At 37.5% G+C, this 26600-nt stretch overlaps 2 protein-coding genes across 4 annotated transcripts in view; both read right to left on the bottom strand.

Annotated features, from left to right (window-relative positions):
- Window positions 1-686: 686 nt before the first annotated feature.
- On the bottom strand, window positions 687-5607 carry LOC309507506 (protein phosphatase 1 regulatory subunit 15B). The gene is made up of 3 exons (XM_082181698.1): window positions 5029-5607; window positions 2517-3592; window positions 687-2249 (listed from the first exon to the last, which is right to left on the bottom strand). Exons 1-3 carry the CDS (start codon window positions 5159-5161, stop codon window positions 2037-2039), a joined length of 1422 nt encoding a protein of 473 aa, XP_082037824.1. The 5' UTR covers window positions 5162-5607; the 3' UTR covers window positions 687-2036.
- Window positions 5608-7356: 1749 nt separating this feature from the next.
- Window positions 7357-26600, bottom strand: part of pik3c2a (phosphatidylinositol-4-phosphate 3-kinase, catalytic subunit type 2 alpha) — a 33816-nt gene continuing 14572 nt past the window's right edge. For 2 of the 3 annotated variants that reach the window (XM_082181619.1, XM_082181620.1), the window contains exons 6-33: window positions 25480-25591; window positions 25283-25362; window positions 25092-25155; window positions 24829-24975; window positions 24393-24432; window positions 23588-23807; window positions 20815-20937; window positions 20525-20692; window positions 20026-20134; window positions 19788-19930; window positions 18494-18682; window positions 18154-18247; window positions 16846-16940; window positions 15942-16122; window positions 13763-13867; window positions 13243-13335; window positions 12739-12868; window positions 11834-11970; window positions 11564-11733; window positions 11319-11475; window positions 10998-11107; window positions 9935-10142; window positions 9672-9796; window positions 9473-9590; window positions 8953-9034; window positions 8755-8864; window positions 8543-8668; window positions 7357-8453 (exon numbers count right to left, since the gene is read on the bottom strand). In XM_082181619.1, the coding sequence (XP_082037745.1) occupies window positions 8271-8453; window positions 8543-8668; window positions 8755-8864; window positions 8953-9034; window positions 9473-9590; window positions 9672-9796; window positions 9935-10142; window positions 10998-11107; window positions 11319-11475; window positions 11564-11733; window positions 11834-11970; window positions 12739-12868; window positions 13243-13335; window positions 13763-13867; window positions 15942-16122; window positions 16846-16940; window positions 18154-18247; window positions 18494-18682; window positions 19788-19930; window positions 20026-20134; window positions 20525-20692; window positions 20815-20937; window positions 23588-23807; window positions 24393-24432; window positions 24829-24975; window positions 25092-25155; window positions 25283-25362; window positions 25480-25591 (3619 nt within the window). In that variant the 3' untranslated portion in view covers window positions 7357-8270. The remainder of the gene's footprint in view (window positions 8454-8542; window positions 8669-8754; window positions 8865-8952; window positions 9035-9472; window positions 9591-9671; window positions 9797-9934; window positions 10143-10997; window positions 11108-11318; window positions 11476-11563; window positions 11734-11833; window positions 11971-12738; window positions 12869-13242; window positions 13336-13762; window positions 13868-15941; window positions 16123-16845; window positions 16941-18153; window positions 18248-18493; window positions 18683-19787; window positions 19931-20025; window positions 20135-20524; window positions 20693-20814; window positions 20938-23587; window positions 23808-24392; window positions 24433-24828; window positions 24976-25091; window positions 25156-25282; window positions 25363-25479; window positions 25592-26600) is intronic. The other variant, XM_082181621.1, reaches the window with a different exon arrangement.

Here is a 26600-nt window from a genome sequence, read left to right as displayed (position 1 = left end):
AGGAATGTACAAGTGACCTTTCATGTTACTAGTGTTCAACACGTTTTATAATAGCATATGTCCACCTTTATGTGATTAATAAAAATGTTTGAAATGCCTTCCGATGAACTCGAGGACAGAGCATCATTAAATTAGCCCCGCAGTGTGTTGTCACAGCGTGTAAGATTGCGTAAACGATTGCTTGTCTTTGCACCATGTAAGTTTGTGTTGCGGCCGCTGTGTCGAGGGGAGATGCTAATTGATTTCTCGTCAAGGGAGAGAGTTTCATCACGCTTTGTTTTTAACCCTCTCTTACACACGGCGCTCTCACAGGAGTTCTCCACCTCTGCAGTCTCAGTCTGAGACACGGCCAACAAGTGAGATCAACCAAAACAAACGAGCCGAGACAGCGATCAAGGAAACACTAGTGCATTTAACACATGCATTTACTCCCGGTTTCTCAGACTAAGATGCATGTTTGAGCTGTTTTCACTGAAAGCAACTTGTATTGGCCTATCTTAAAATATATCAGTGCCATTGTTTTCTTAAAATGCACACAAGTAATGTTTTTTTTCTTTCTAAGGCACGTTTATAATAGCGTCCTAATTGAACTAAGGCTTACTCCTGGCTTAATCTAAGCCATGTCTGTGGAACCGGGCCTTGAAGTGTGACAGTGTAGAAAATACAAAAAACAGTTTCTGTAAAGCTAAAGAGTTACTGCCATTTTATTCATTCTCGAGTACAAATCGCAATGATCAGTGAAGTCAAGTTTAGCAAATATCTGATAGTATCTTTTTTTGTCTATGAACAGAGGGCGTAGGATGACATTTTCAACAAGTGCACCATTGCTCTAAAGTTTACTACGATCACCAAGGCTGCATTTATTTAAACAAAAATACAGTAATTTTTTTTAAATTGTGGAATATTATTACAATTTAAAATTACAGTTTTGTATTTGAATATATTTTAAAATGTAATTTATTCCTAATACATTTTTAGCATCATGACTCCAGTCTTTAGTGTCACATGATCCTTCAGAAATCATTCCAATATGCTGATTTGCTGCTTAAGAAACATTTCTGATTGTTACGGTCAAGGTTGAAACAAGTTGTTCTGCTTAATATTTTTGTAGAAATGTGATACATTTGAAGAAATTAACAGCATTAATACGAAATAGACATATTTAACATTACAAATGTATTTGCTGTCACTTTTAATTAATTGAATGCATCCTTGCTGAATAAAAGTATTAATTTCTTTAAAAAAATTTTTTTAAAAATCTTATTGACCCCAAACTTCTCAATTGTGGTGTATTTGTATATATATAAACAATTATTATATTGTAACTTGGCCTTGTTACCTTTTTTTCTTGCATTTTCTCCAATTTTATAAATAATTAAAAACGAACTTTAGCAGCCCATTCTCACAGCATTTCAAACCACTGAAATAAACAAGGGATAGTTCACCCAAAAATTTAAATTGTCACCATTTACTCACCCTCATTGTGTTCCAAACCTGTATGACCTTCATTCGTCTGTGAAACACAAGATATTGTAAAGAATTTTTTGTCCATACAATGAAAGAACCCCAAAACAACTCTTGACCCCGTTGACTTTCATTGTATGGACACATATATATATATATATATATATATATATATATATATATATATATATATATATATATATATATATATATATATATATATATATACCATTTTGTGTCATACAGGTTCGGAACCACATGAGGGCTAGTAAATGACAGAATTTTCATTTTTGGGTGAACTATCCCTTTAAATAAAATAACACTAGTCTACTACTCCAACATATCCACAATTTGTGTTAAAATAAATACGTGCGATCAGTCACACTGAAAAGTCTGTAAGGCCTAGCAAAAAATGATAACATTTAGTAGTAGTCAAGGTACATTGTGTGTTGGGACACAGCAGTGAGGTATAATTGTCAATGTAAGTCAATATAACAGTCTAAAGGCTGGCCTTGGAACTATAAGATCAATAATTACAATCAGAAGCAACTTTTTTGCAGATCAAGGGCCGGTTATTTCTTCTGTACGCCGTCCTTATAAGCCCACAGCTTTTCCCTGTGTGACAAACTAAAACAGTAGCCAATGGCCTTCTCAGTTTCACTGATTCTCTTTCGGAATCGGTCTCTGTCCCGCGCGAGCTCCTCCCACGGCCCCTTACGTGAAGCTTGAAGAGCAAAGGACCAAGTGTGCATCTTGTGAACTTGTACGATGGGAGAAAATTTCACCTGGAAAACATTAGCAACGTGCTGTTATCAAGCAATGATTTACAACTGACATGTTTTCTAAAGCGACATAAAGGTGCGGTCACATTAGCGGATTTTCGGAGAAATTTCGTAGCCATAAAAAGTCAATAGTGTGACACACAGTATCAAAAACCAAGCAGCTTTCTGTTGGAATTTGCGCTATCAACAGGAACCTGTTGCGAAATATGCACGGGGAAATATTTCGCCGAACAACGGTAAATGTGACCACACCTCGAGACTGATGATTACCTTCTTAAAAGTAGCACATTTCCTCTGGTTGCCCTGAACCGCTGTCAGACCAACATATCTTCTCCATGGCACCACTGATAATGTCTCAAAGGGTAATTTGTGGCAGCAATGGCGAGGAACTTTGCTTGGCGTTGAAGGCAGCTTTGAGAGTCTGGCTTTACTTTGCGTGCTCTGGCTGGGTGAATGGTGTTTGGGAGGTATTGGTGTTGCTGGTGAGCTTTGAAGCGGCGCTCTGAAATTCAACGGGTGATATGGGTCATCATTCTGAGAGAGGGATCTCCATAAGGCCTCTTCTTCTTCATCTTCAGAACCTGGTTTGGAAGACTCTGAGCCTGTAGATGCTGTGGATTGTGACGTGGGACTTTCAGGCTTTGAAACTTCCCGCGTTTCGCTTTGTTCAGCGGCCGCACTGGACAAGCACGCCGTGAAGTGCAGCGGGTGATATGGATCCGTCGAGCTGGTCAGAAGCTCCCAGAGTTTGTCGCTCTCCTCTCGTTCTCCTTCGAAACAAGAGCTGTCTGTGCTGCCCCAGCTGAACTCGCTGTCTGAGAGATGAGCGGCTGACTGCACTTGACATGGAGTTTGAACATCGTCTGTAGATGAACCAGATGTGTCAGGATCACCGATGGGCTTTTGATGCTTTACAAAGTCCTTTGCTGAGAACCCTGACACGGTAAAAGTGCAGGTGCCCTCTGCGCACTTCCTCTCGGAACCTCCTAAAACGGTCCAGTCATATCCGTGTTTCCACACGGAGTGATCTCCGATATAGAGATCTTCGGTGTCATTGAGACACTCTGTTGCGTGGGACACGAGGTCGTCCACCAAAGAGCAACAGAGTTCATCGCTGACCAGACTGGACAGGACAGCTCTGGAGTGGGAGCTCACGTCGAACGGGTCTCTGCCGAATTTTGAAAGCGGACTGGGACCCCCGACCACCATGTTTTTGTTGTTTTCAAACAAGGATGAGAGCAGGAAACTGTCAGATGGGTCTCCTGAGCCACTTGTCATGTGCTGAATGTGTTGCCCTGTCTCGTCTGTGATTCTCAGATGGACTTCAAACCTGAACATCTGGAAAACTGGGAAGCAAACAAAAGGAAGTTACTGGACTTACTTCAGGCCATAACCATAAACAAGGACCATTCTCATTTCAATAAATGTATATAGATAAATGAAATATATATGCAGTATATAAACAGTGTGTGTGTGTGTGTGTGTGTCTATATATATATATATATATATATATATATGTATGTATGTATGTATGTGTGTATGTATGTATGTGTGTGTATGTATATATATATATATATATGTTTGTGTGTGTGTATTTGTGATAGTACTAATAACTGTTTTAAAAAAATATTAAAATGTAAAAATACTAAAGTGAAAATAATACAAATACTATTCATACTAATCTTTATATATATATATATATATATATATATATATATATATATGTGTGTGTGTGTGTGTGTGTGTGTGTGTATTTGTGATGGTACTAATAAGTGTTTTAAAAAAATATTAAAATGTAAAAATACTAAAGTGAAAATAATACAAATACTATTCATATTAATCATAATATATAAGTAAATAATTATATATATATATATATATATATAATTAAATTAAATACATATACTATAATATAATTATATAAATAAAATTATATAAATAAAATAAATAAAATTATAGTAAAAAAAAAAAATGTCATTTCCCGTTTGCTCTAGAAAAAGTGTATTATTAATTGGTTTAACTAATGTTATTTGGTAACACTTTACAATAAGGTTTAATTTACTAACATTAGTAAACATGAACTTAAAATGCACAGTACTCCTACAGCATTTATTAATCTTAGTTAATCTCAACACTTATTAAAACATTTTTATGATCAAAAGATATATCTGTTAACACTAGTAAATGCACTGTGAACTAACATGGGGTTAATAAATGCTGTAAGAATTGCTCATTGTTAGTTCATGTTAGTTAATGCAATAACTAATGTTAACAAATTAGACCTTATTGTACAGTAATACTGCTATGCGTTCCTTTATAATACACAGCTGGTCATTTTCATCAACTAGTTGCTTATCAGCATGCATGCATATTACAAGTATATTGGCTGTTTATTAGTACTTATAAAGCACATATTAATGCCTTATTCTGCGTGACCATATTCTACATCCATACCCAAAAACAAAACTTAACAATTACCTTACTAACTATTAATAAGCAGTAATTCATTACTGAGAGTTTTGAGGCAAAAGTCGTAGTTAATAGTAAAGAGTGAGAATTGGACCCTAACCTAAAGCGTGAAAATTTACATAATATGCAAATAAATTGATCAACCCAGTTTGCACTTTCACAGAAATCGAGTACATCACGCTGATACAGATATACGTTCTTATTATTATTATTAATAAAAACTGAGTAAATCTGATTATGTAAACCAGCGATGGCCAAGCATATGGATAGCATAAAATACATTAGAATGCAAATCTATGAATCAGGAAATTACCTGTCATAAAGGTGCAGCAGATGACCTGGAGCAGCAGTCGCAGTTGTTCCCACACCACGGTCAGGATCTGTTTGGTCCAGGGCAGAAGCATCATGCCGCTGTCCCCGAAGCGGCGCAGCGCGGTCCTCTCCATCCTCACTATCCTCACTCTTCACCCGCTCAGTGTCACGTATTCTGATACTCGTCCCTCGGTGTGTTTTCGCTGTTGTCATTTATCGGCTGATTTTTGAAGCTTGCTACCGACATCTTCCCAAATCCGTGAGCGTTAACTCCGAGCGAAAGCTGCTGAGTTCCACATGATCACCAAGTCCCGTTTACACACCTCCAAATGAACGCGTGACGGTGTAACTACTAGAGCTGAAACTTAAGAACGCGCTCCACTATAAACAAATATCTATAGCCTGCAACCATGCGACCTTTGATTTGTCCGCTTATGTGTCACTCACATTAACACCGCCCCCTTTTTACAACAAACCACGCCCACTTGATGGCGTAGCCCAGTGACGCATGATGTTTGTTGTTGTCCCATGCGAAATTATCACGAAGCCACAGGTTTTTACATCACGCCATTGCATTAAGCTTACTATATACTCGTGGCAATATACTTAAGACACATTATTACTTATTTTTAAATGATTAAATAAGGTTTTGTACTCTGGATGGACAAAGCTGCTCTCAGCCGTGATCGAACTTGGCATTTTTGTATTGTGGAAATGCGAATAAGAATTCTGCATTGATCAATGAACTTGCATCAGATCATGACTAAACTCAAGCCTCGCTATACGCTCGCTAATTATTATTGCTGAGGCAAATTTCCAACCTTGTTGCTCTGCTTCTTGCATCATACACAACCCTGTTGTTTTTGAACAATGTTCTACTGCTAGAAAAAAACACTGGAGAAACAAGAGAGAGACATAATGTCATGCATATGTAATGGTTATGTAATAATTTAATCTGTAACAGACCTATCAATACCAATAACTGGCCTCAAGAAGAAAGTGCAACCCATTACATTAAATAAAAACTGTTGCTCAATGCTAAAAGTTTGTCATTTAAAATGTATCGACTTTCCTGTGCATTACTGTCTCAAATACCCAATACAATTCTAAACTACCAATACTAATAGAGTTGTAGGATTAGCAACCCATAAAGTGTCCAAAAATCATGTGAAAGAAGCAGATGGAGATCATTAGCATGTTTTTTACCCACTGTTTTTCTATTCTTAAACATACTAAATGTACAGCCACCACAGCCCTGTGTGAACTATCAAGGAGCAAAACCATGTCAATTCATGCATACTTCTTCATTAAGCCCTCACCCTGGTTTCTGTTCCTCTCCAGATGCTTTCTCACAGCAACAGCACATTTAATGAGGCGGAACATAATAAATGCTGGCAGATCTGAGGTCAGGGCTTTAGACATTTAGAATATTATTATGGCCAATGACGAAGTGCACCTGTGTCACACCATAAGAGTCCCTAAAGATCACACCCATAGGATCACACCTACACCTCAGCAGAAATCATTAGTGTGTGAGGGTCAAAGCTTTAAAGGGACAGTTCACCTTGTCATCGTTTACTCACCCTCTGTTTTGTTTTAAACCTGTGTATGACGGTCTTCTTTGGAAGACAAAAGAAGAAACCGTTTTGGTGACCGCTGAAGTCCATTGTATGGACAAAAACACTGAGACATATCAAAATATCTAAATAAACTTTCATTTTTTGGGGGGTGAACTATCCCTTTAAGATGTGATCTTCAATGGCAGCTTGAGCCACAAATAATTTTTAAATTAAAACTATTAAAAATCATTTTAATTGTAATTTGAATTAAAGTTGAAATTCTTTTGCCAAATTAAAAAATAATAATAATTTAAGATGAAGTACTAAAACTAAATAAAAAAATAAAATAAAGCTAAATATAAATAATAATAAAAACTAACAAAAATTACAAAGGCATACAAAATCATACAATGGACATCAATGATCACCAAAATGGTGTCTTCGAAATATCTTTGTTTGTCTATAATATAATATAATATACAAAATAATATAATATATAATGCACAGTATAATCACATTGCAAATTGTTTCAACTAAACATGAAAATATAAATGTGCAAAAGGAAAAACTGAATACAACTGTACAAGTTTTTATAAAAAGTTAATAACATGAAATTCCTTCATGACAATGAATATTCATAAGAGATTATATAATTATACAATACAAATGATATAATATTAAACAGTTTTGTGTTTCTTGACTGCCCCCCACTGGTTAAGTATATTTTAATCCATTAAAGAAACTTCAGAGCAAATAAAATCACAAAGAGAGGTGTTCAAAAACATTTAATTTTTCTTAAGAGAGAGAGATAGAATTACAGCAAACATTGATTCGGTCAGGTTAAAGATAACCAATAAATAACTGGCCATGTTAATATCCATTCGAAATGTATTTTTAACAGTCATAAACAGCGAATCAAGTCACTATTTGCAGAGTGAGTGATGACAATCTTGAACATCGATGTACATACTTTTAAAAATGCCTGCTGGTAAACTCATAGATTATGATTCAGATGAGCTCTAGCAGTAGCTTTGAGCCACAGGTGCCGTTCCCTTTTCAAAGACGGTTCACTATACAAATTCACTGTTGCATCATCTTACAAAACAGGGCTTTTTTTTTTTTTTTTAACCACAAAAAGTAGTGAGAAAAGCAAAAATGAAAGGAGAGCATGTGAAGGCACCCTGTTATTGTTCCCTAAAGGGAAGTGGTCTCGAGTTTGTTCAGTTCATTTGGCACGTTACCAGAAGCACAGTGAACTCCGCTGTGCTTGTTTTGACAGCTCAAAACCTTACAGACTTTTAATGTTCCTTATTTGTATATGTAGAAAAGGAAAGTGTAAAAATAAGCAGTTTTAAAAATACAAGTGTCAATCTCTCTATATATATATTTTATAATAATAATAATAATAATAGAATTAATAATATAAACTCTTCTTTAAGTGAGCCGTTTGGTCCTCTTAAGTTCCAAATGTACAGAACACGTATTAAACAAGGACTCAACCTTGATTAGTGTCAGAGAGAGAGAGAAAGAGAGAGAGAGAGAGACAGAGAGAGAGAGAGAGAGAGAGAGAGAGAGAGAGAGAGAGAGAGAGGGGGATGCTGGGGGAATGTGAGATGTCCTGTAAGGGCAATTGCTTCAGTCACATCACCTTTTGTGGACGACTGGTGGGGAGGGATGGTTGTATCTAGAAGTAGGGCACCATGGTGAGCTTGTACCACTTGACGGTCTCTCTGCTCAGGTCAAAGTCCTTAAGGCTGAGGGTTATGCCACCCAAATAGCAGTTCTCTCGCAGAGACTCTGCACTGAGCACGCTCAGCTGAAGTTCCCTTTGCTTCAGGGTTTCCTTACTGTAGCCGCTGTACACCAGCTACAATTAAAGACAGAAGGAAGTTGTTTATTAGCTTTAGAATAGAGCCGAGTTAATCATGCATGATCAGGCAGGAAGGCTTAGCTTACCATTTCATTAAACGTCGGGTTCCTAGTCTTCCTCGCGATCTTTGTTTTGCGTTTGGAGGTTTTGTGGGGGTCTGGGAGAAGGTAGGTTTTCACATATGGGTTTGGGTCTGCTCCGTCGTTTGACATCTGTGTTTGGGAGAAGGACAGATGAGATTTCAGAATGCAGAGGATCCGGGATCAGTTTGAAGACAGACGCTATCGTCATTTCTTACCAGGTCTTTGATGTGCATGACCATGATGAAGAGCGTACTGTTTCGGTAGGACACTGACAGCTTCACCTCGCCCTCCACGCGGCCAGTGGTGGGACTCACTGGAGGCATGTCTGGAAATACAACGTCAAATACATGAAAACGAATGATGTTGTACCAAATATATGAAACCAGTGAAAGTAACTTGTATGACACACATACCTGGAGTTTTTGAGAGTCCGTCAACCCCCTCGATCTTATCATCTCTCGCGATAGGGTGGAAGAAGGTGTAGATAAGATCACACTAAGAAAAAAAAAAGAATATCAACTCAGTCACATTCATTTAAACAACCATTCAAAAGTTTGGTGACAGTATTTTGAGGAATGAAGAAATTATTTTCACAGGAAATAATGTTGAAATATGACGGCAGTGGGACTTTAAAGAAATATTACTTAGAATTTGATAAAAAGTGACGGTCAAGACCTTTATTTTGTTACTATTAATCAAAGAATCCTGAAAAAAAGTATCATGGTTTCTCCAAAATTATAAAGCAATTTAGAATTTTAATAATATTTCACTATATTACTGTGTTTTGATCAAATAAATGCAGCCTTGATGAGTGGTTTCTCGATTCAGATCATGTTATTGTAGAGCAATAATCAGTGAAATAATCAGTTGACTACACAGAGATTAAAAAATAAATCCCTAAAATGATATCTGATGATAATATCATCAATTCACCTGTGTGACCTCTGTTGAACTCCTCATCAGATTGTGCACATAGCTGCTCAATTCCACCTTCCTCTTGGATGCCACATCCTTGATGTGTGTGCGTCCCAGCACCATTTTATTAGGAAATCTTGAAACAGGAAAAAGATTCTTAGGAACAATGAAAATGCAGGATTTGACGAACCACGGTACAAGAGGAGAATTCACGTACCCTGGCAGCTTCCAGAGAGGGAAAAGGATGGTCAACTTGTTGTGCAGTTCCTGGAACTCATCAAATGTGCGGAAGACAAACTGAGGCTCATTCTGACCTTCCCTAAGGATGCGTATGACGTACGTCTGAAAGAAAGAGGTGTGAAAAAACAGGTGTTCTTTAAGATTAAAAATGTGATTTCCTCATTACTAACATCATACAAAGAGGTAATCAAGGCTAATAAACTGAGAACTGCTTTATAAATCCTCTTTAAAATCACTTACATAGTGCTTGTCTGGATTGTATCTCTTGTGAAATGAAAATACGGACGCATCCCGGATCCTGCCGTCCTGCTTTATGGTGTATGTGCGTGGAGCGAACGAGAGGATGGGCTCATCATTGGAGGGAAGGCCAGAGAAACGCAACTGGGCCAGATTATGGATGAAGAAATTAAACTTTGTGGCCACACTGCCCAGACTGGATTCAATCAACCTGCAAGAAAAAAGGTGGAAGAACAGAGACATATTTTAAAGTGATCCTATCATGCTTTCTCAGATATTACCTTTCATGTCGCGGTTTGTAAATGTTTAACGTCTGCAAAGTTTGAAAGATTAAAGTGCATGATAAATGAACCGAATCATCAGTAATTCCAGCATTATTTCCTGCTCGAACCTACATAGGGTTGAAACAAATTTGCATAATGCCAGCCTATGGTCTTCATTGGCTGCCTGTGAACAACATCTACTTTGACCGGCCCTCAAACACTGTAGTTGTAGCTGAGACTGGAAGAGTTTGGTTTGTGCTGTTGATATGTCGAGAAGACACATTTTAGCTGTGAATCCACTTTGCCTGCACTTTTAAAGGATGAGGACTTGCACTCGAAATTGATACGGTAAAACTGACGCCATTATAATGGTTTGTATCACTCTGTATTAAGTGCGGAGGAAGCTTCCGGAGCTGAAATTCAGATATGGTAATGGCCGTTTTGTTTCCAACACGCGCTGTAAGCGGATAGACCAATCACAACAGACTGGGCCATCTGACCAATCAGAGCAGAGTAGTCTCTCGGAAAGGAGGGGTTTAGAGAGACGGAATCCTTTATTGAACTGTTTCAGACACTGTGAGAAAAGAAGTGATGCGGTATTGTGTATTATGAGAAAACTCTAGTGTTTTTTGACCTTGGATGCATGTAAACCTATTGAAGGAGACTCCTTAAAGTAACATGATAGGAGCACTTTAAAAGAAAATAATTTATTTAGAGCAAAAATATAATATAGTTGATAGTTCATAATATTATTATTATCAATAATAATAATCTAGTTTTATAGCTGTTTAGTAGAAATCTACCTTGTGAAGAAAATGGTAGCCTCTGCATCTGTAGTCTGGGGTTGAAGAGCATCACACACGTATTTGAGGTCTTGGACTCCAGTCAGCTCTGGTAAACCCGACTGTGTCATCTGTGTAAAACACACAAATACAAAACTGATCAATAAACAAGTAAACAGTAAAGCAAGAAAAGAAAATTATGCAAACAGCAACAGGGTTGTGCAATGACTTAAGGTATCATTATCAAAAAACATTTACACAACTACCCCTTCCTGTTGACACAAGACCCAACGGATGACACACAAATGACTGTTTTGTTTGCAGTGCAGTGCTGTGCATTACCAGAGACAGCAGGTTGAGAAAGAGGTTGGAGTGTTTGCGTATCAAGTTGTAGGCTTGTGAGCAAAGGTCAACAAAAAGCTGGAAGCGACTAGTGGGTCTCTCGCCTCCATTGATGACGTAAGCCATATCAGAGGTTAAGACAAACGGTGCACGGTCCCTGCAGAGCGGAAAGCATCATGATCGGATTAATAAACCGAAACAAATACAACAAACTGTGCGGTCTTGTAGTGTAACACCTCATTCACCTTTTAAAACTCCCAATCATTTGTGCGTGACCCAGGAACTTCCCAAAGTCTATGTGGAACATGTGGCCGGTGGAGCGCAACATGATGTTGTCGTTGTGACGGTCACAGATGCCTAGGATGTAAGTGGCCACACAGCATCCAGCGCAGGTGTAGATGAAATTCTCTGAGGCCTGATAAGAGACGGTTTGGATTAAGATCTACACACACGTAATTGGTTCGACTAAAGCCGCCATGGATAATTATCCAGTTTAAAAGATGTTTTGAATGTACCTTTTCATACTCATCCTCAGCAGGGTTATACTTGCGAAGCCACTCGGCAAGAGGTTTGTCCTTGAAGGAGCCTGTCACTCCGTACTCCACCTGAATCTTCCTCAGCGTTTCAGAAGACGGTACCAACTCCACCATTCCTGTGGAAGCAAAAACAAATGTGAAGATAAAATATAAGCTGAAGTTACGTACAAAGTGACAGTAAAATACTGAAATATCATGTTTTTATTGCACCAAAGTGTCATAAACTGGTTTTTCATGCCTATTTTCCACACTCTCTCTGATCCGTAGAACTAAATAGGCAATTTTTGATGTACCTACAGGGAACTTATACATTAGTCATTTATTCAAATTCAAAAATGATTAAAAAAGTATGATTAAAAAATAAAAGCGTCTGCCAAATGCATAAATGTAAATACTTGGTAAAAGTGATAATAAATACATTGATAATGTTGCAAAAGATACGTGTTGAAATAATGCAGTTCTTTTAAACTTTCCATCATTAAAGAATCCTAAAAAAAAGTATAACAGTTTCCACAAAAATATAAGCAGCACAACTGTTTTCAACATTTATAATACAAATAAATGTTTCTTGAGCAGCAAATCAGCATATACGAATGATTTCTGAAAGATCATGTGACACTGAAGACTGTAATGCTGAAAATTCAGCTTCAACATCGACATTACATTACAAAGTATATTCAAATAGAAAACATGTTTTAAATTGTAATAATTTTTCAAAGTATTACCGCATTACTGTATTGTTAATCAAACAAATGCAACTTGTGAAAATAAGAGACTTTACCGACCCCAAACTTTTGAATGCTAAATCATTCAACAAAAAGTATTTTATGTATTTATTTATTAATTTTTCCTAGATGGAAAACAGCTGAATAGGTGGAACATACCTTTATCTTTACCAGTTGAGATGCATTTGAAGTTGACAATGCGCAGGTCCAGTCCCTCCTGCAGCCAGATCCGATCCATGATCCGAATCATCTGCAGCGCCAGCATGTCCTGCCTCAGGTCTTCTCCAACCTAAATTGCAGTTAAGACCGATAAGCTGTTTGGACATAACTACTTTAATAAGCACTTTGTGCTTTAAATGAACAGTAGGTACAAGATTTATGTTATACTACTGATTTGACCACTAGAGGGCATATTCATGACTGAGAAAAGGGTTTCAATACTATTTTTTGTGTGAAGCCCATTTTTAACACCAATACCAATTTCCATCAATCATACATGTTTACGTTTTGAGTTCAATAGATGATCTTACCATTGCAATTAATATAAAAATAAACCGACTGCTCTGTAACTAGTCAAACTAACTTGATGTAAAACTATAACAAACCTTAGCAGCTATGCATTCTCACCATGGAGGCACCTTTACCATACACACACACACACACCTTAAACATGACGTTAATCTCTTCTCCCAGTGGGTCTGCGTTAACCAGTGCAATCTTCAGAGGTACAGCGTTGGAATTGAAGAAGGAGCAGGACTAGATTCAAGGGAAGGAAACAAAGCCGCTCCATGTTACAAAAGCACAACATCAGCCTCAGGGTTTTAGTCAGATTTACTGCTTCAACATGGCAACAAAGAGGGTCTGCATTGAAAAGGGGGTAAGAGAAAAGATGGAGTTCAGTGACACTGTTTAGGCTTTGCTGACTGTGAAAATCTCTAGATCTGAAACAGGAAGAGAGGGGGGAGCGAGCAAGGATGATAAGGAAGTGAATCACATGTGAACGCTTCCCAGCAAAACGGAACAAAACCAGGCATGACTCAAGAACTGAAGAAATCTGTTCCTTGGATGTGTAGTTTGAGGCCTTTATAAAACTGCCTGAGCTGATAAACACAATCAGATAATCCGAATGAGACTGTAGGTTCGACAGGATCAATCTTGTTGTCACGATTATTTAAGCGCTCACCTTGATATTCAGCTCTTTTGACACCAGACTGGGACTAATAGGGAGTCGACAACTGTTCTTTTGGAAGAAAGACTGTACCCTCTCGAGACCCTCCAGGAGCACCACCTACGAACAACATTGAGATTGAAAAATGTAGTAGTGTTAGACTGGAAGTGAATTCTTCTGACTATTCTTCTGTTTAACATAACTGATATGCGAGTTGATGAATGTTTATATGTAAATAAAAGCCTCAATTAAATCTCTTCAGAAATTTTGGACTAAACATTCGCGTTTCCGAAGATGAACGAAAGTCTTACGGGTTTGGAACGACATGAGGTGCGAGTAATTAATGAAAGAATTGTTTTGTTTAGGTGAACTATCCCCTTTAGGCATCCAAAAACTCTTTCTATCTTTATTTAAAATCTACAAGTTGGAAAGTTTGAGTTAGAGAGTGCTGCATAAACACAATACGACTATAAAACTAGTGAATAGACGAGTTTTCCAGTTCGACGTGATGTTTAATGTCCCAAACAAACTCTTTTCTGGGTTTTAAGACTGATTCCTTTAGCAATAATAACATAAAATGTGTTTATGATCAAAGTCTTGTAATAAAGAGCCTTATTACAAGCTTTCACATCTGTATGTAAATCACTTGTTCACATGGGAGATATAAGATGAGGCACTATAGGACCAAAAGTATGTGGACACCCCCTTCTAATTAACGGTTTAGCAAGGCCCTTTAATTCCAGCGAAGACTAATCGTAATGCTGCAGCGCACAATGACACTCTTGAGAATTGTGCATTTCCCATTTTGTGGCAATGCTTTGGCAGGACCCTTTTCCGTTCCAACATGGCAATCCTCCAGAGCAAAGCAAGACCCATAAAAAAATTATTTAGTAATTGATTAAAACTTGACTGGCCAGTGCAAAACTCAGATCTGAAAAGATTTGGAATGAATTTTGAACACGAATGTGAGCCAGACATAGCAGTACCTGATCTCACTGATGCCCTTGTGTCTGAACGGTGTCAATGTTTTAAATGAAATGCTCAACGCGCACATATAGCTGTGGTGTTTGGGTTATATTTTTTCCATATAACAATATCAGGATGATATATTGGCTGGATGAGCGGGAGGGATCAAGGGTTCATCCAAATCCAATCCAATGATCCAATATTCTGACACAAGCCATTTTACTTTTGAGAAAAATACTTTTTTTCCCTTATACACTGTTTTGCTAGGACTGAAAGCCAAAGAAGAAGAAGAAAAAAAAGATTCCTGGTATAGTTATGTTGCCCATTAATCCATCATTTCATGTTTATTCAGTTCATGTTTTGAAGAGTGTTATTAAATTAGATTTTGGAACTAGTTGTTGAACAATTTAGAAACTTCTGCACTTGATTTCCAGAAGTCTTTGGTTTGAACTCATAGATTCTTATGGGTTATATAAAAGAGGTCTTCAATCCTGCTCCTGGAGGGCCACTGTCCTGCAGAGTTTAGTACCTGCTTCAGGCACACCTGCCTTTGAATACTCAAGCGATTCTGAAGAGCTTGATGAGCTGATTCAGGTGTGTTTGATTAGGGTTGGAACTAAACTTTGCAGGACAGTGGCCCTCCAGGAGCAGGATTGAAGACCTCTGGGTTATAAGAAAATAAATCTGCAACTAAAATAAATGAGCACAAGATTTTGCTCGCACTACTGCTCAAAAATCGGAAAATACTTTTATTCAGCAAGCATGCATTAAATTGATCGAAAGTGACCGTAAAGACTTCTGCTTTTTTGCAGCAAAACGTATATTGTTCTTTTTATTCATCGAACAATCCTGAAAAAAATATGTACCACGGTTTACACAAAAATATTAACTTATTAAGATAATAAATGTTTCTTGAGCGCCAAATCAGTATATTAGAACGATATGATATATATGACAAATATATTAAATTCTTAAATATATTCAAATAGATCAGCTATTTTAAATTGTAATAATATCCTGCATTTTGATCAAATAAATGCAGCCTTGGTGACCATGAGACTTCTTTCAAAATTATTATAAAATCTGTACGTCCCCCAACTTTTGAACAGTGGTGCAGACACATCTATGAGGAATGTATTGCATGTGTAAGAAATCTAATTAATTATAATCCAAACTATTTTTGGGATGCATTTCATACAGGTTAAAAACGCTAAACATGTTCTCTTACCTGTCGGGTGGAGCTGCTCGCCTGTCGCACCTTTTCAGCCAGAGCGCCCAGCAGCTGCACAAGCCTGGTCTGCTTCTCAAGCTCAGTCCTCAGTCCAGATCCACACAGACACAGCAGCACTCCTAGGATACGGTCATATCGCTGACCGAACGCTGGGTCCTGCACGGCATCCCTCAGCAGCCTAAAGACAAACAGACCCCAGTACAGTAGAGCCTCAAGCTCACTTACGTTTCACAGTACGCTAGAAATCTGAATATCAACAAAGGATCATATTCTTAAACGGGTTATTTAATGGGGAATCCAATTTTCTACACTAAAGATCAGTGTTTGTAACATTAAAGGTATGATTCACATGTCCTCTCATCGTTTTTTTGGTCCATCAATGCAACAAAAATATTCACGTTTCACAAAATACAAAAAGACATTGTAAATGTAATTCAGAGGAACCAAGCAAATTCATTTATTTGAGTAAATCCCTATATTAAACCGCTTGATTCATATGGATTATATCTACAATCTCTTTTTATACTTTTTGATGTGTGAAAGTTTTGGATTCATGGAATTCCGATAGACGGACAAAAATGAGAAAAAAGAGAATATTAAGAATATTGTGTTCCAGAAGTGTTTTGGGTTTGGAACAACACGAGGGCGAGCAAATGATGACAAATTAAATTTTTGGGATGAATTGGCCCATTAAGAAACAATGTACATTAAAGACCTCCAAACTTTATCCCCAAAAATAAGGTAAAGGAACTGAAAAAGTATTTTTGTCCATGACAGGAAGAGTTGCCTCATAAATGATGGAAAATCTCATCAATGGCAGGGAAAGAGTTATTAGTGGTTAATATTTTAATGAGTTGAAAGCCCTTTAACGTATAATGATCCCTTTCATAAAGAACTTTACCAGTATAGATAATGGGCAATGTTGACATTTCCCAGAGCCCGAGACAGCAGAAATTTCACCAAGGCATTGTTGAGGTGACACTCGAACTTCACTGCCTGCAAACACACACAGAAATCAGTCAAACTAAGTTTTACTTATTGATCTACCCTTGTGAAAAAGAAGTGTGCTTAACTTTTACAGTACTTTTAAGGTACTTTAAAGTTTTATTTTAAAGTACATTTGAAACCATTCTTTTGTCTTGCCTTATTTTGATGTGATGACTAACATACTAAAGCATATGTAAAGGACTTGATTATAATTTTTGATGTGATGTGTTTGACATATACATTTCAAATGTACTAAATTACAACATTTTAATAGGGATTACATTAAAGTATATTTTACATGAAAGAATATCAGTAAAGCAAGTAAACAACATTTATATGCGCTTAATATAAATTTCAACTATAATACATTTTCATTCAACTGTAAATAACATGCAATTAAGGCCCTGTTTACAGCTGGTACTAAGATGCGTTTTGGTCGATCAGATCACAAGTAGACGAGGGAGACACATACTCGTTTACACCTGGTGTCTCTTTTGTCCATTTTCAACCACTTCTGTCCTGATTTCTTTGAGCGGAGGGTTTATGGGTGGGTTATGGGCTTTAAAAAATAAGCTCGGCTCACGGAATTTTTATATATGAACACACTGAAGACGGAGGAAAAACACGGAGAACAACAGCTTTTGTTTCTGCTCCGATAGCCGTAAGACCAAACACTCTGAGTGTGTGTCAGGAATGGTGAGAGAACATTGTGCTTGGTAAGTTTTTCATCTTCAAACCAAACTTGGGTCTTCAGCTGACAAAGTTTAAATCCCATCTGGTTAGTGCGCTTCCCATAATGTTTATGCATTAGGTCAGTAGGCGGAGAGTAGGCGTTTTCTGTGGCTGTTCGAACACATGAGTGTTTACACTACGAAAGCAATTCGGTCGAATACGTTTTCAACTAACTCTAGAAGTGGTCGAAAGTGGACAAGCTCAAAGTGTTTTAGACCCTGTTTACACTTGTATTTAGGGTCATCCATTTGTGATCCGATCGACCAAAACGCATCTTAATACCAGGTGTAAAAAGTGTTCGGAAACATTACATTCGAATCACACTTAAGTGTATTATTTCCTTAATAAGTACTCTCTATAAAAAGAATGCTAAAGTGTACATCTTTTACAAGAAAAATCAACAGAAAGCACTATGACAAGCTGTTTAGAAAAGAAAAGATACATGCATAAGCGCGCGAGTGTGTGTGTGTGTGTGTGTGTGTGTGCACACCTGCACCAGCTGAGGGAGATAGTCAGCCAGCTCATCATCACTGCTGCTCTCGATCCAGCTCACAGCCACTTTTCTCACCTCTGTGTCAGCAAACCTGAATATAACAAGCACAACATTAACTACATGCCCAGCTCCCTCTCCATAACAGAACAGTAATAAAGCAAGTCATGAGACCAATAAAGTGGTCAAAAACTATCGAACGAACAGCAGAACAACAAAAAAAGATCATACGGCAAAAGTGACACATTAAATGTGTCATATGCTTAAAACGAGCTAGTGCAATAAAAAAAGAGAGGGAAAGTGCACAATAAAATGGAAAGAGAGCGGGACAGACACATACTTTGATTCGAGGAGCTCCAGGGCCGAAACAGGCGACAGAGGGGGCCAGTGGTGCAGAAGTGAGTGGATCTCACCCATACTGCCCCAGTCCCAGCTGGGTGCACTGGCCAAGATTTTGGGCAGACTGTATTCATAGTCCCGACAATAGTACCTCTGGTCCCAGAGCAGCTGCCTGTCAGCTCGCGACAGCCTGGTGGAAAAGAATGCTGGGTAATCTCAAAGCAGAAAAAGTACTTCCTATGGGCTTCAAAACAAGTCAAGAAGCCGAAACCGGTTAATCCACAAACCATAAGGTAAGACTCCTGATCCAGAGATAAGAGGCACCAGAAACACCTCTTAATGTGTCTGCAAATGGGCGGTCAAGCTGGGAGCCCTGCAGTTGTTGGCATTTGGTGGGCATTCAATGAGACACACTTACAAACTGGGCATGGAGAGCTGCCCACCGTCTGAAGCTGAGCGCTGTGTGGCTGTCTTAAAGCTGACTGAGCTTTCTGTTCCACATCTGAGACATGCATTTTCAGCGGACCATACTAAACAACTGTCAGCTTTTCAGCTGCAACGTCTCCTCATCAATGGAGCGTTAATCTCAAGTCGCAGACAGAACAAGTCTGCTTTCACAGCAGGGAATTATATTCACTGATTATTTCGCTAGCTTTAAAACTTATTCTCTAAAAAGTGATTCATATGAAAACTAAAGGGTTCTCCATTCTGAGAGACATCAAGCCACACAGAATTCAGTAGTGATTTGTACTCAAAAATCAAAATCTTTTGGCATTTTATTGTATTGTTTCGGCCTTCTTCAATGTGGCACATCAAGCAGAACATACACTACCATTCAGATGTTTGTGTTTGGTAAGATCGTTTTGAAATGCTGACCAAGGCTGCATTTAATGATGTCAATGTCTTCTTAAACAGAAGTTTTAATATTCTGAGAGGCTCAAAATCACTTCATTCTCAATTAAATTAAAACCCTTAAATAAGATAAGCAAGCTGAAGGGGATCCATATAATTGGAGTAACTAGGCGGAACAGATTAAATTACATTACGCTCTCAAAGACTCTTTTATCCTGCATATCTGAAATCATGTTCAGTTCATCTGCTAGGCTTATTTCGAAGCATGTCCCACTGTGACACTATCAAACGTTTTGATTAGGGATTTAACAAAAGCCAAAATCAAATCATGCAACCTAACATTACCTAAAACCTTACCATTACTCTTTTGCAAGCACTGGCATTTCCTTCATGAAATGCAAATCTACTTTATTCAATGAGATCTTTTTTGGATGCGAACGTACCCAAAAGCAGATGCTCGTGCACACAGCTTTTCTATCTCACTTCGATCGACTGGATCAAGTGGCTCTAGGGACTGAGAGTCCGGGCAGTCGTTCTCCTGAGGACCAACGTAGAGCACGTCCACCACTGGACAGGGGAAGTCAACCTGTGCATGGTCAGACAATGATATTTAAGTGTCAGTGAAGAGCAACTGATTTGAGAAGAGATAGATAAAATAAAATAAAAAGTAAAAGAAAGAACCTGCAGTATGATCCTCTCTGCAGGACTCTTCCCCTTGCCTCCAGCTCCTGGCAGAAGGGCTTGAGGAAATGTCCACAAACTCAGCAGCTTACTACCTCCAGACAGCACCCTGAAACAACAAAAGCAAATCATACTGGTGACTTACTGGTGGTGCTTGAGGAGAGATCCCCTGATATGATTGTAAAGCGCTTTGGGTGTACAGTCGTACATATGAAAGCGCTATATAAATGCCTCATTCATTCATACTCTCAAAGCAAACACTATAAACACAATTTATTTTACATTACTTTCAATGCAGTCTTAAATTCATCAACACAGCACAAGTCATTCATCTTGCCTTTCATCTTGTGCTGTCATATACAAATTGCCATATTTACAAGAATCTGAGTGTTCTTTTTGTTTTTGTCGGACTTGTAATTTGAAATGTCACCATTTTACAAAAGCTTCAGCATCTTCCACTTTGTGAGTGTGTTTATATGAGGTACTGTTTATGACTTGCCTCCTGAAATCAAACAGAGGCATGGACACTTTTCCCAAAAGCTCTGGACCCTTCCGTTGCTTGTTGGAATCCGGCGAGTTGTTTGCGTTCTGGTTGAGGACCCCATAGAGAGAAAGACTCAACATGGCCTCCAGTGGTAACAGTGCCACTGAAATAGGGAAGTTTATCCTAAAGAAACAGGGGAAGTCGTCACCAACAGCAGAACTGGCAGCAATCCTGCTGATTTCCCCATAATTTTAGAAATTACAGGAAGTAGTGTGCCAGTTTGTTTAAGGGGCATTAACACTTACAATTCATCCCATTTGATGAGGTAGAATAAACTCTTGTACGTTCCCACTGTTTTGGACTGGACAGGCTTGAAGAGATTCTTGTTGTTGTGGGTCAGTGCACACATCAGGTAGTATTTTTCAAAACTGGAAAACAGGAAGGACAAATAACTCTACGTCACGGAAAGGGAAGAAAACACGCATTCATCAATTGCCAACTGCATAATTTGACTGAATATGTTCAAAAACTAAATTTATAACCATTTTTTGATTATGTTTTGTGGGCAATTCACACACAAATGGTTTGTATATATACACACACACACATTCAAATACTTGTTTGAAATATCTTTCAAATGATGGCAGAGAGCCTCAGTTTTTTTTTTAACACAGCCAATCAAAGTTCAAATATTTTTAGGATTATAGATGTAACAAGGATACATATTTTGAAACTGGGGCCTGGGGAAATATTTCATACTGCTATAAATAGGCTCCATGATGAAGCACTGTGGTAGAGAGTATCCTCTGGGGAACAAAAAAAAATCAGTAACAAATAAAATTCTCCCTCAAGAGAAGTGGATCAAAAATACAGAACAGAGCGATGCAGAACTTTGACCTTCTCTGCCTACAAACACACCACACCCCTGTTGCTCTGTCCAGCTCTGCCTGCTCACACTGTTCTGTATGGAAATCACTAGTCAATTCTATTTCGGCCATGGCAGATAAGTGCTGCTGTTGGAGTGGAGAGGAGATAAATAAACGAGCTAAATAAACAAGCTAGAGACGAAGGCCTAAAACAGCTTAATTCCCTTCCACCTCTAGAGACTTCAACAAACTACTATTCAACAAAATTTCACAAGAAAGACTTAGAAACTGCCTCGGTGATATATCATGCATACACAGATGAGCCGAAACATTATGACCACCAGCCTATATGCTGTTGGTGCTCTGCATGCTGCTAAAACAGCGGTTGTGAGGTGGAGCCGCCGTGGATCAAACTGGTTGGTCCAGCACATGATCAATTGGATTGAGATCTGGGGAATTGAGGCCCGGGGAAACACCTTGAACTCATGTTCCTCAAACCCTTCCTGAACAATGTGTGCAGTGTGATAGGGGTGCATTATCCCACTGAAAGAGTCCACTTCCACCAGGGAACACAATTGTCATGAAGGGGTGTTCCTGCTCTGCATCAATGTTTAGGTAGGAGTGTGATGAACTGAACTGTGTGATGTGAAACATTCCTACCGTAACCATCATTAAAAAAAAAAATTGTGACTTGTGCCACAGACCTTCTGTTGGCTCGGACCAGACGGGATAGGCCTTTGTTGCCCTCGTGCATCAAACACCCTGATGGTGGTTTGTGGTTTGTCCCTCCTCAGACACTATTGGTAAATTCTCACCACTGCTGACCGAGAGCAACACACAAGCCTCGCTCTGACCCAGTTGCCTTGTCATAACAATTAGGCCCTTGTCAAAGTCGCTCAGATCTTTATTTCTACCCATTTCTTCTGCATCCTACTTGTTGATTACGAGATCTGATTGTTTGTTTACCATCTTATCTACCCAGACCTTAATATGTGGCCTTGTTAGGAGATGTTCAACAATATTTGCTTCACCTCTGACTGGTCATGATGTTTTGGCTCATCAGTGCATGTAGCTACACACACACACACACACACACACACACACACACACAGTATTGTTCAAAAGTTCGGGGTCTCTTATGCTCACAAAGGCAAAAAATGTGTTTAATTAGAAATACAGAATAAAAGAATTAGAATTTAAAATACTGTTTTAATGTATTTTAAAATGTCATTTATTTCTTGTGATGGTAAAGCTGAATTTTCAGCATCATTACTTCAGCATCACATGATTCTTCAGAAATCCTTCTAGTGTGCTGATTTTGTGCTAAAGCAACATTTTATTTAATTGTTATCAATGTTGAAAAGTTTTGTGGAAACTGTGATGAATTTCAGGATTTTCTGATGAATAGAAAGTTTAAAAAAAGAACCGCATTTATTTGAAATAGAAATCTTCTGTAAAATTATTCAAATGTTTTTTTTACCATCACTTTTGATTAATTTAATGCTTCAATGCTGAATAAAAAGTATTAACTCTTAAAAAATATTGCTGCTCCTTTTGATTGATTTTTGTGAATCAACAAAAATAAAATAATTAAAAATAATAAAAAAATTTCAGAACAAATGCATAAGCATAAAAATATATACTGAATGTCAAAAGGAGGACAAATATTTAGCTGCCCTGTACAGCCCTAGTAATAGGAGATCATCAAGGCCCTCAGAATCTTCATTATCCGAGGACACAATCCTCATTCCATACGACATTTTTTATATGTGGCCTTAAGCGTTTCAAAAGCATGTTGAATAAAGTTATTTATAGTGAACGTGAATAATGTGATTCTGAGCTCTCCAAGTTGGGTTAAATGTTAAATGGTCTAGATATAATTTACTGAGGTTGATTGCTCCAAGAGAACACAGACCCAAAATTACTCAAATTATCTAGAAGGAAATAACAGTGTAATGAATATGGACTAAGGCAGTGCTTTGAAAGTACTAGAGAAGTTTACCTTGGCTCCGAGTTTGTTATACAGAGTCATTATCAGTCTGAAGTGAATTAAACAGCGTTTAGTACTTATTTAGAATGTGAGACTGAACGCGCCAAAGCAGAAAGAGTAAATGGATTTTCACTTGTTTGTATTATTAAAGTATCAGGTTAATATTTAGACCAGGTTCAAAAACACTCATCTTATATGCGGTAAGAGGGACAGCGTGCTCACCTGCTGACCCAGGAAGCAGGAATGCCATGAACAGCAAACAGAGTGAATTGCAGATGCTCTGTGGTGCCCGAGGCCTCTCTGCTGTCCCTGCCGTCCTCCATGTGCTCTTCCATCGTGCAACCAGGAGTGGTTGGGCAGAAAGACTGCAGGTAGAGCTTAGTGAGCTCATACACGGCATCTGTTAGTGATGTTAAACTCTCCTCCACTGGGCTTACGCAACCTGGAGGATCACAAGAAGCAGAGTATTGCATAGGTGAAAAAGAAACTACACATCCTAACATTTTTGGGGAAATCCACGTTAATGTAAATAACAGGTTGTTAAAGAGGAAAAGCATTGTTTTGCTCCCAAAAGGAAGTCTGGAGGTCCCGAAAAACATTTCTGCACCACTTGTGTCTCCAACAGTGAAGCATGTCTCTTTTCAAACTGGTTTCTCTCCCTGAGTACCATTAGTCATGTAAAAAAGATCCCATTTCTAATTTAGGTTATTGGTTGAGTCAATGTTGCGCAAGCAAGCTGGTCAGAATACTCAAATAAACAGAGCAGTTTAATAATTAAATGTATTATAAATGTAAGATGGTTGAATTTGGTTTTGAAAGTGGATTGAATCATGAGAAATGAGCAAAGTTCTGATAGCACCTCAGAGTCATAGTGTTTACTCTTACCGTTGGAAATTAATAACCAACAGTGCTTACTTGTAGATGACTGCATATTAGGTATTTGGACAAAGTATTTTAATACTGAAAAAATTACACAGTTCACCTTTTAAGAGAAGGACACTGAGATGTTTTTAGGAGATGAGCTTACCATTAGCTGAACCTGCAGAAGCTGAACCTGTGGCACCAGCCTGCAAAACATGCATAAACAGAAGAAAAAAATTAATAAGGGCATAAAACTTTAGTGCTTTATATTAGGTACTTATTTGTTAAATAACAGTATTAATCAGTATTGGGAAAAATCAAATGCATAAATAAATACATTCAATTAAACAAGATTAGAGGCAATATTTATTAGATCTCAAAATTAATATTCTTTTTTTAATACTATATATTATAAGGTTCGGATGCCTATATTTACCTTTACCATTTAAAACAAATGATTTTAGTATTTACAGTTTTTTTTTTACAACTTTTAACAAATGAGTACAGAATTGTAACATCAGCCATTTATCAACAATCGGTTATGAGTATTAGCTACAATTTTAATATTGTGCACTGCCACTTTACACTGAAGCTTCTCTGACCTCTGGAGAACGTGTTCTAGGAAGGTTGACGGAGCGTTTGAGCCTCTTGATGGCATCAGTGATGGCTGGTGTCTCAACTTCATCCAGAGCACAGCACAGATTTTTAACTGACTGAACCACATTGTCCACCGTTTTATACTGGGTGCTCTAGTGAGAGAGAGAGAGAGAATTAGAGTGAGAGATTAAAAAGAAACTTATTATTACAAACACTTTATTTTCATACAATGTTAGATTGCTGTGTTTAAAAAAACAAAACAAGTTACCTCATTTTGAAGGCAGACACTGACTTGCTTATGATAGCCTTCTAGGTATTCAGCAAGACCCTTTCTACAGAAGAAAAAAAACACGCAAAGGAATGAGAGAAATCAACAAGCACAATCAGGGACTTCAAAGGCCACCCGTGTCTTTCCTGGCCTTTAGTAGAGGCAGTAGATAAGACGCAGCACATTCCTACCTTGTGACCACCTCTTTACACGGCCTCTCCACTAGACCAAGGTATTTCTCCAAGTCAATGGGGGAGATGTCATCTTCTGCCTGTTAGCATACATAGAGAAAACATATTAATCTATCAAATATATCCGTTTAAAACTTGTGAAGATTGTAGTGCAGTGAACAACTAGTTTCTCCTCTAGTCTTTGTAAGAGATCTTACCGTTCGGGCCAGATCTCGTCTCATTGTGTTAAGAAAAAGGAGCTGTAGTTTGATCTCCGTTTCCCACTTCCTGCAGTTCTGCACATACTCATGACTGCCCAGACTGTGTTTACTGGAAGATATTGTTAAAGATGCTTTAGACATGGACCAGAGCCAAAAGTAACAAAAACGATGAATCAATGAGTAATGGCATAATAATCTCAACTTTACATAAGTATAATAAAATTAAATAAAAGCGACAGTAAAGATATTTAAAATGTTACAAAAAATTATTACATTTCAAATAAATGCTGTTCTTTTAAACATTCTATTTATTGAAGAATAAATATAATATTATATATAAAAATATAAATATAAATAATATATATATAAATAAATAAAAATTTAAAGTATATATATAAATAAATTATATATTAATATATATTATATATATATTATATATATATATATATATATATATATATATATATATATATATATATGTATGTATATATATATATATATATGTATGTATATGTATATAATGTATGTTGTGGAAAATAAGTTTTCCACAAAAATATAAAGCAGCATTGATAACTGTTTTCCCCATAGATAATAATAAGAAATCAACATATGTTATGTATATATAACATTATATAGTATTTTAGTCTAGTATGGTATTAAAGTATAGTATAATAAATGTATTGTAGTACAAAAGAAAAAAAGAAAAAAAAAGAAAAAAGAAAAAGAATAAAAAGAATAAAAATGTTTTCTTGGATGACTGTGTTTTGGAACACTAGAACAGGGTAATTTTTAATAATCACTCATTTCAACTTGCCAGGGTCAAATGAGGACAAGACAGCCAGCATTGAACCAGACACTGGGGGAACTATAACATAACGAGAAACTAACTGAAGGCTGTCAAAATTCTGCAATGATAACAGGAATAACATGAGACACCCACAGTAACTAGAGGATTAGTGTATTAAAGACTCAATTATTCCCAGAGCTTGGGAGGGATTTGTTTTTGCCCATTCCCTCTGTTCCTTATTAGGGCCGACTAACCCTCCACAGCACTGTTGAGTCCGCTCTTCCAATGGTGTGGGTAAAAAGAAAACATTTCTCTAGCACAATAAAAGCAA

This window comes from Leuciscus leuciscus (assembly GCF_965113295.1).
Source record: "Leuciscus leuciscus genome assembly, chromosome: 10".
NCBI classification, from domain to species: domain Eukaryota; kingdom Metazoa; phylum Chordata; class Actinopteri; order Cypriniformes; family Leuciscidae; genus Leuciscus; species Leuciscus leuciscus.
Note: the sequence above shows the minus strand (reverse complement) of the source record. Positions and strands in the feature narration are given on the sequence as shown.

Coding starts and splice junctions, on each gene's coding strand:
- LOC309507506 (XM_082181698.1), bottom strand. CDS start 5,161: ATGGAGAGGACCGCGCTGCGCCGCTTCGGGGACAGCGGCATGATGCTT. Junction 3,593..5,028: donor CTGCTGCACCTTTATGACAG/GTAATTTCCTGA, acceptor TTTGCTTCCCAG/TTTTCCAGATGTTCAGGTTT. Junction 2,250..2,516: donor AATGTGCTACTTTTAAGAAG/GTAATCATCAGT, acceptor AATGTTTTCCAG/GTGAAATTTTCTCCCATCGT.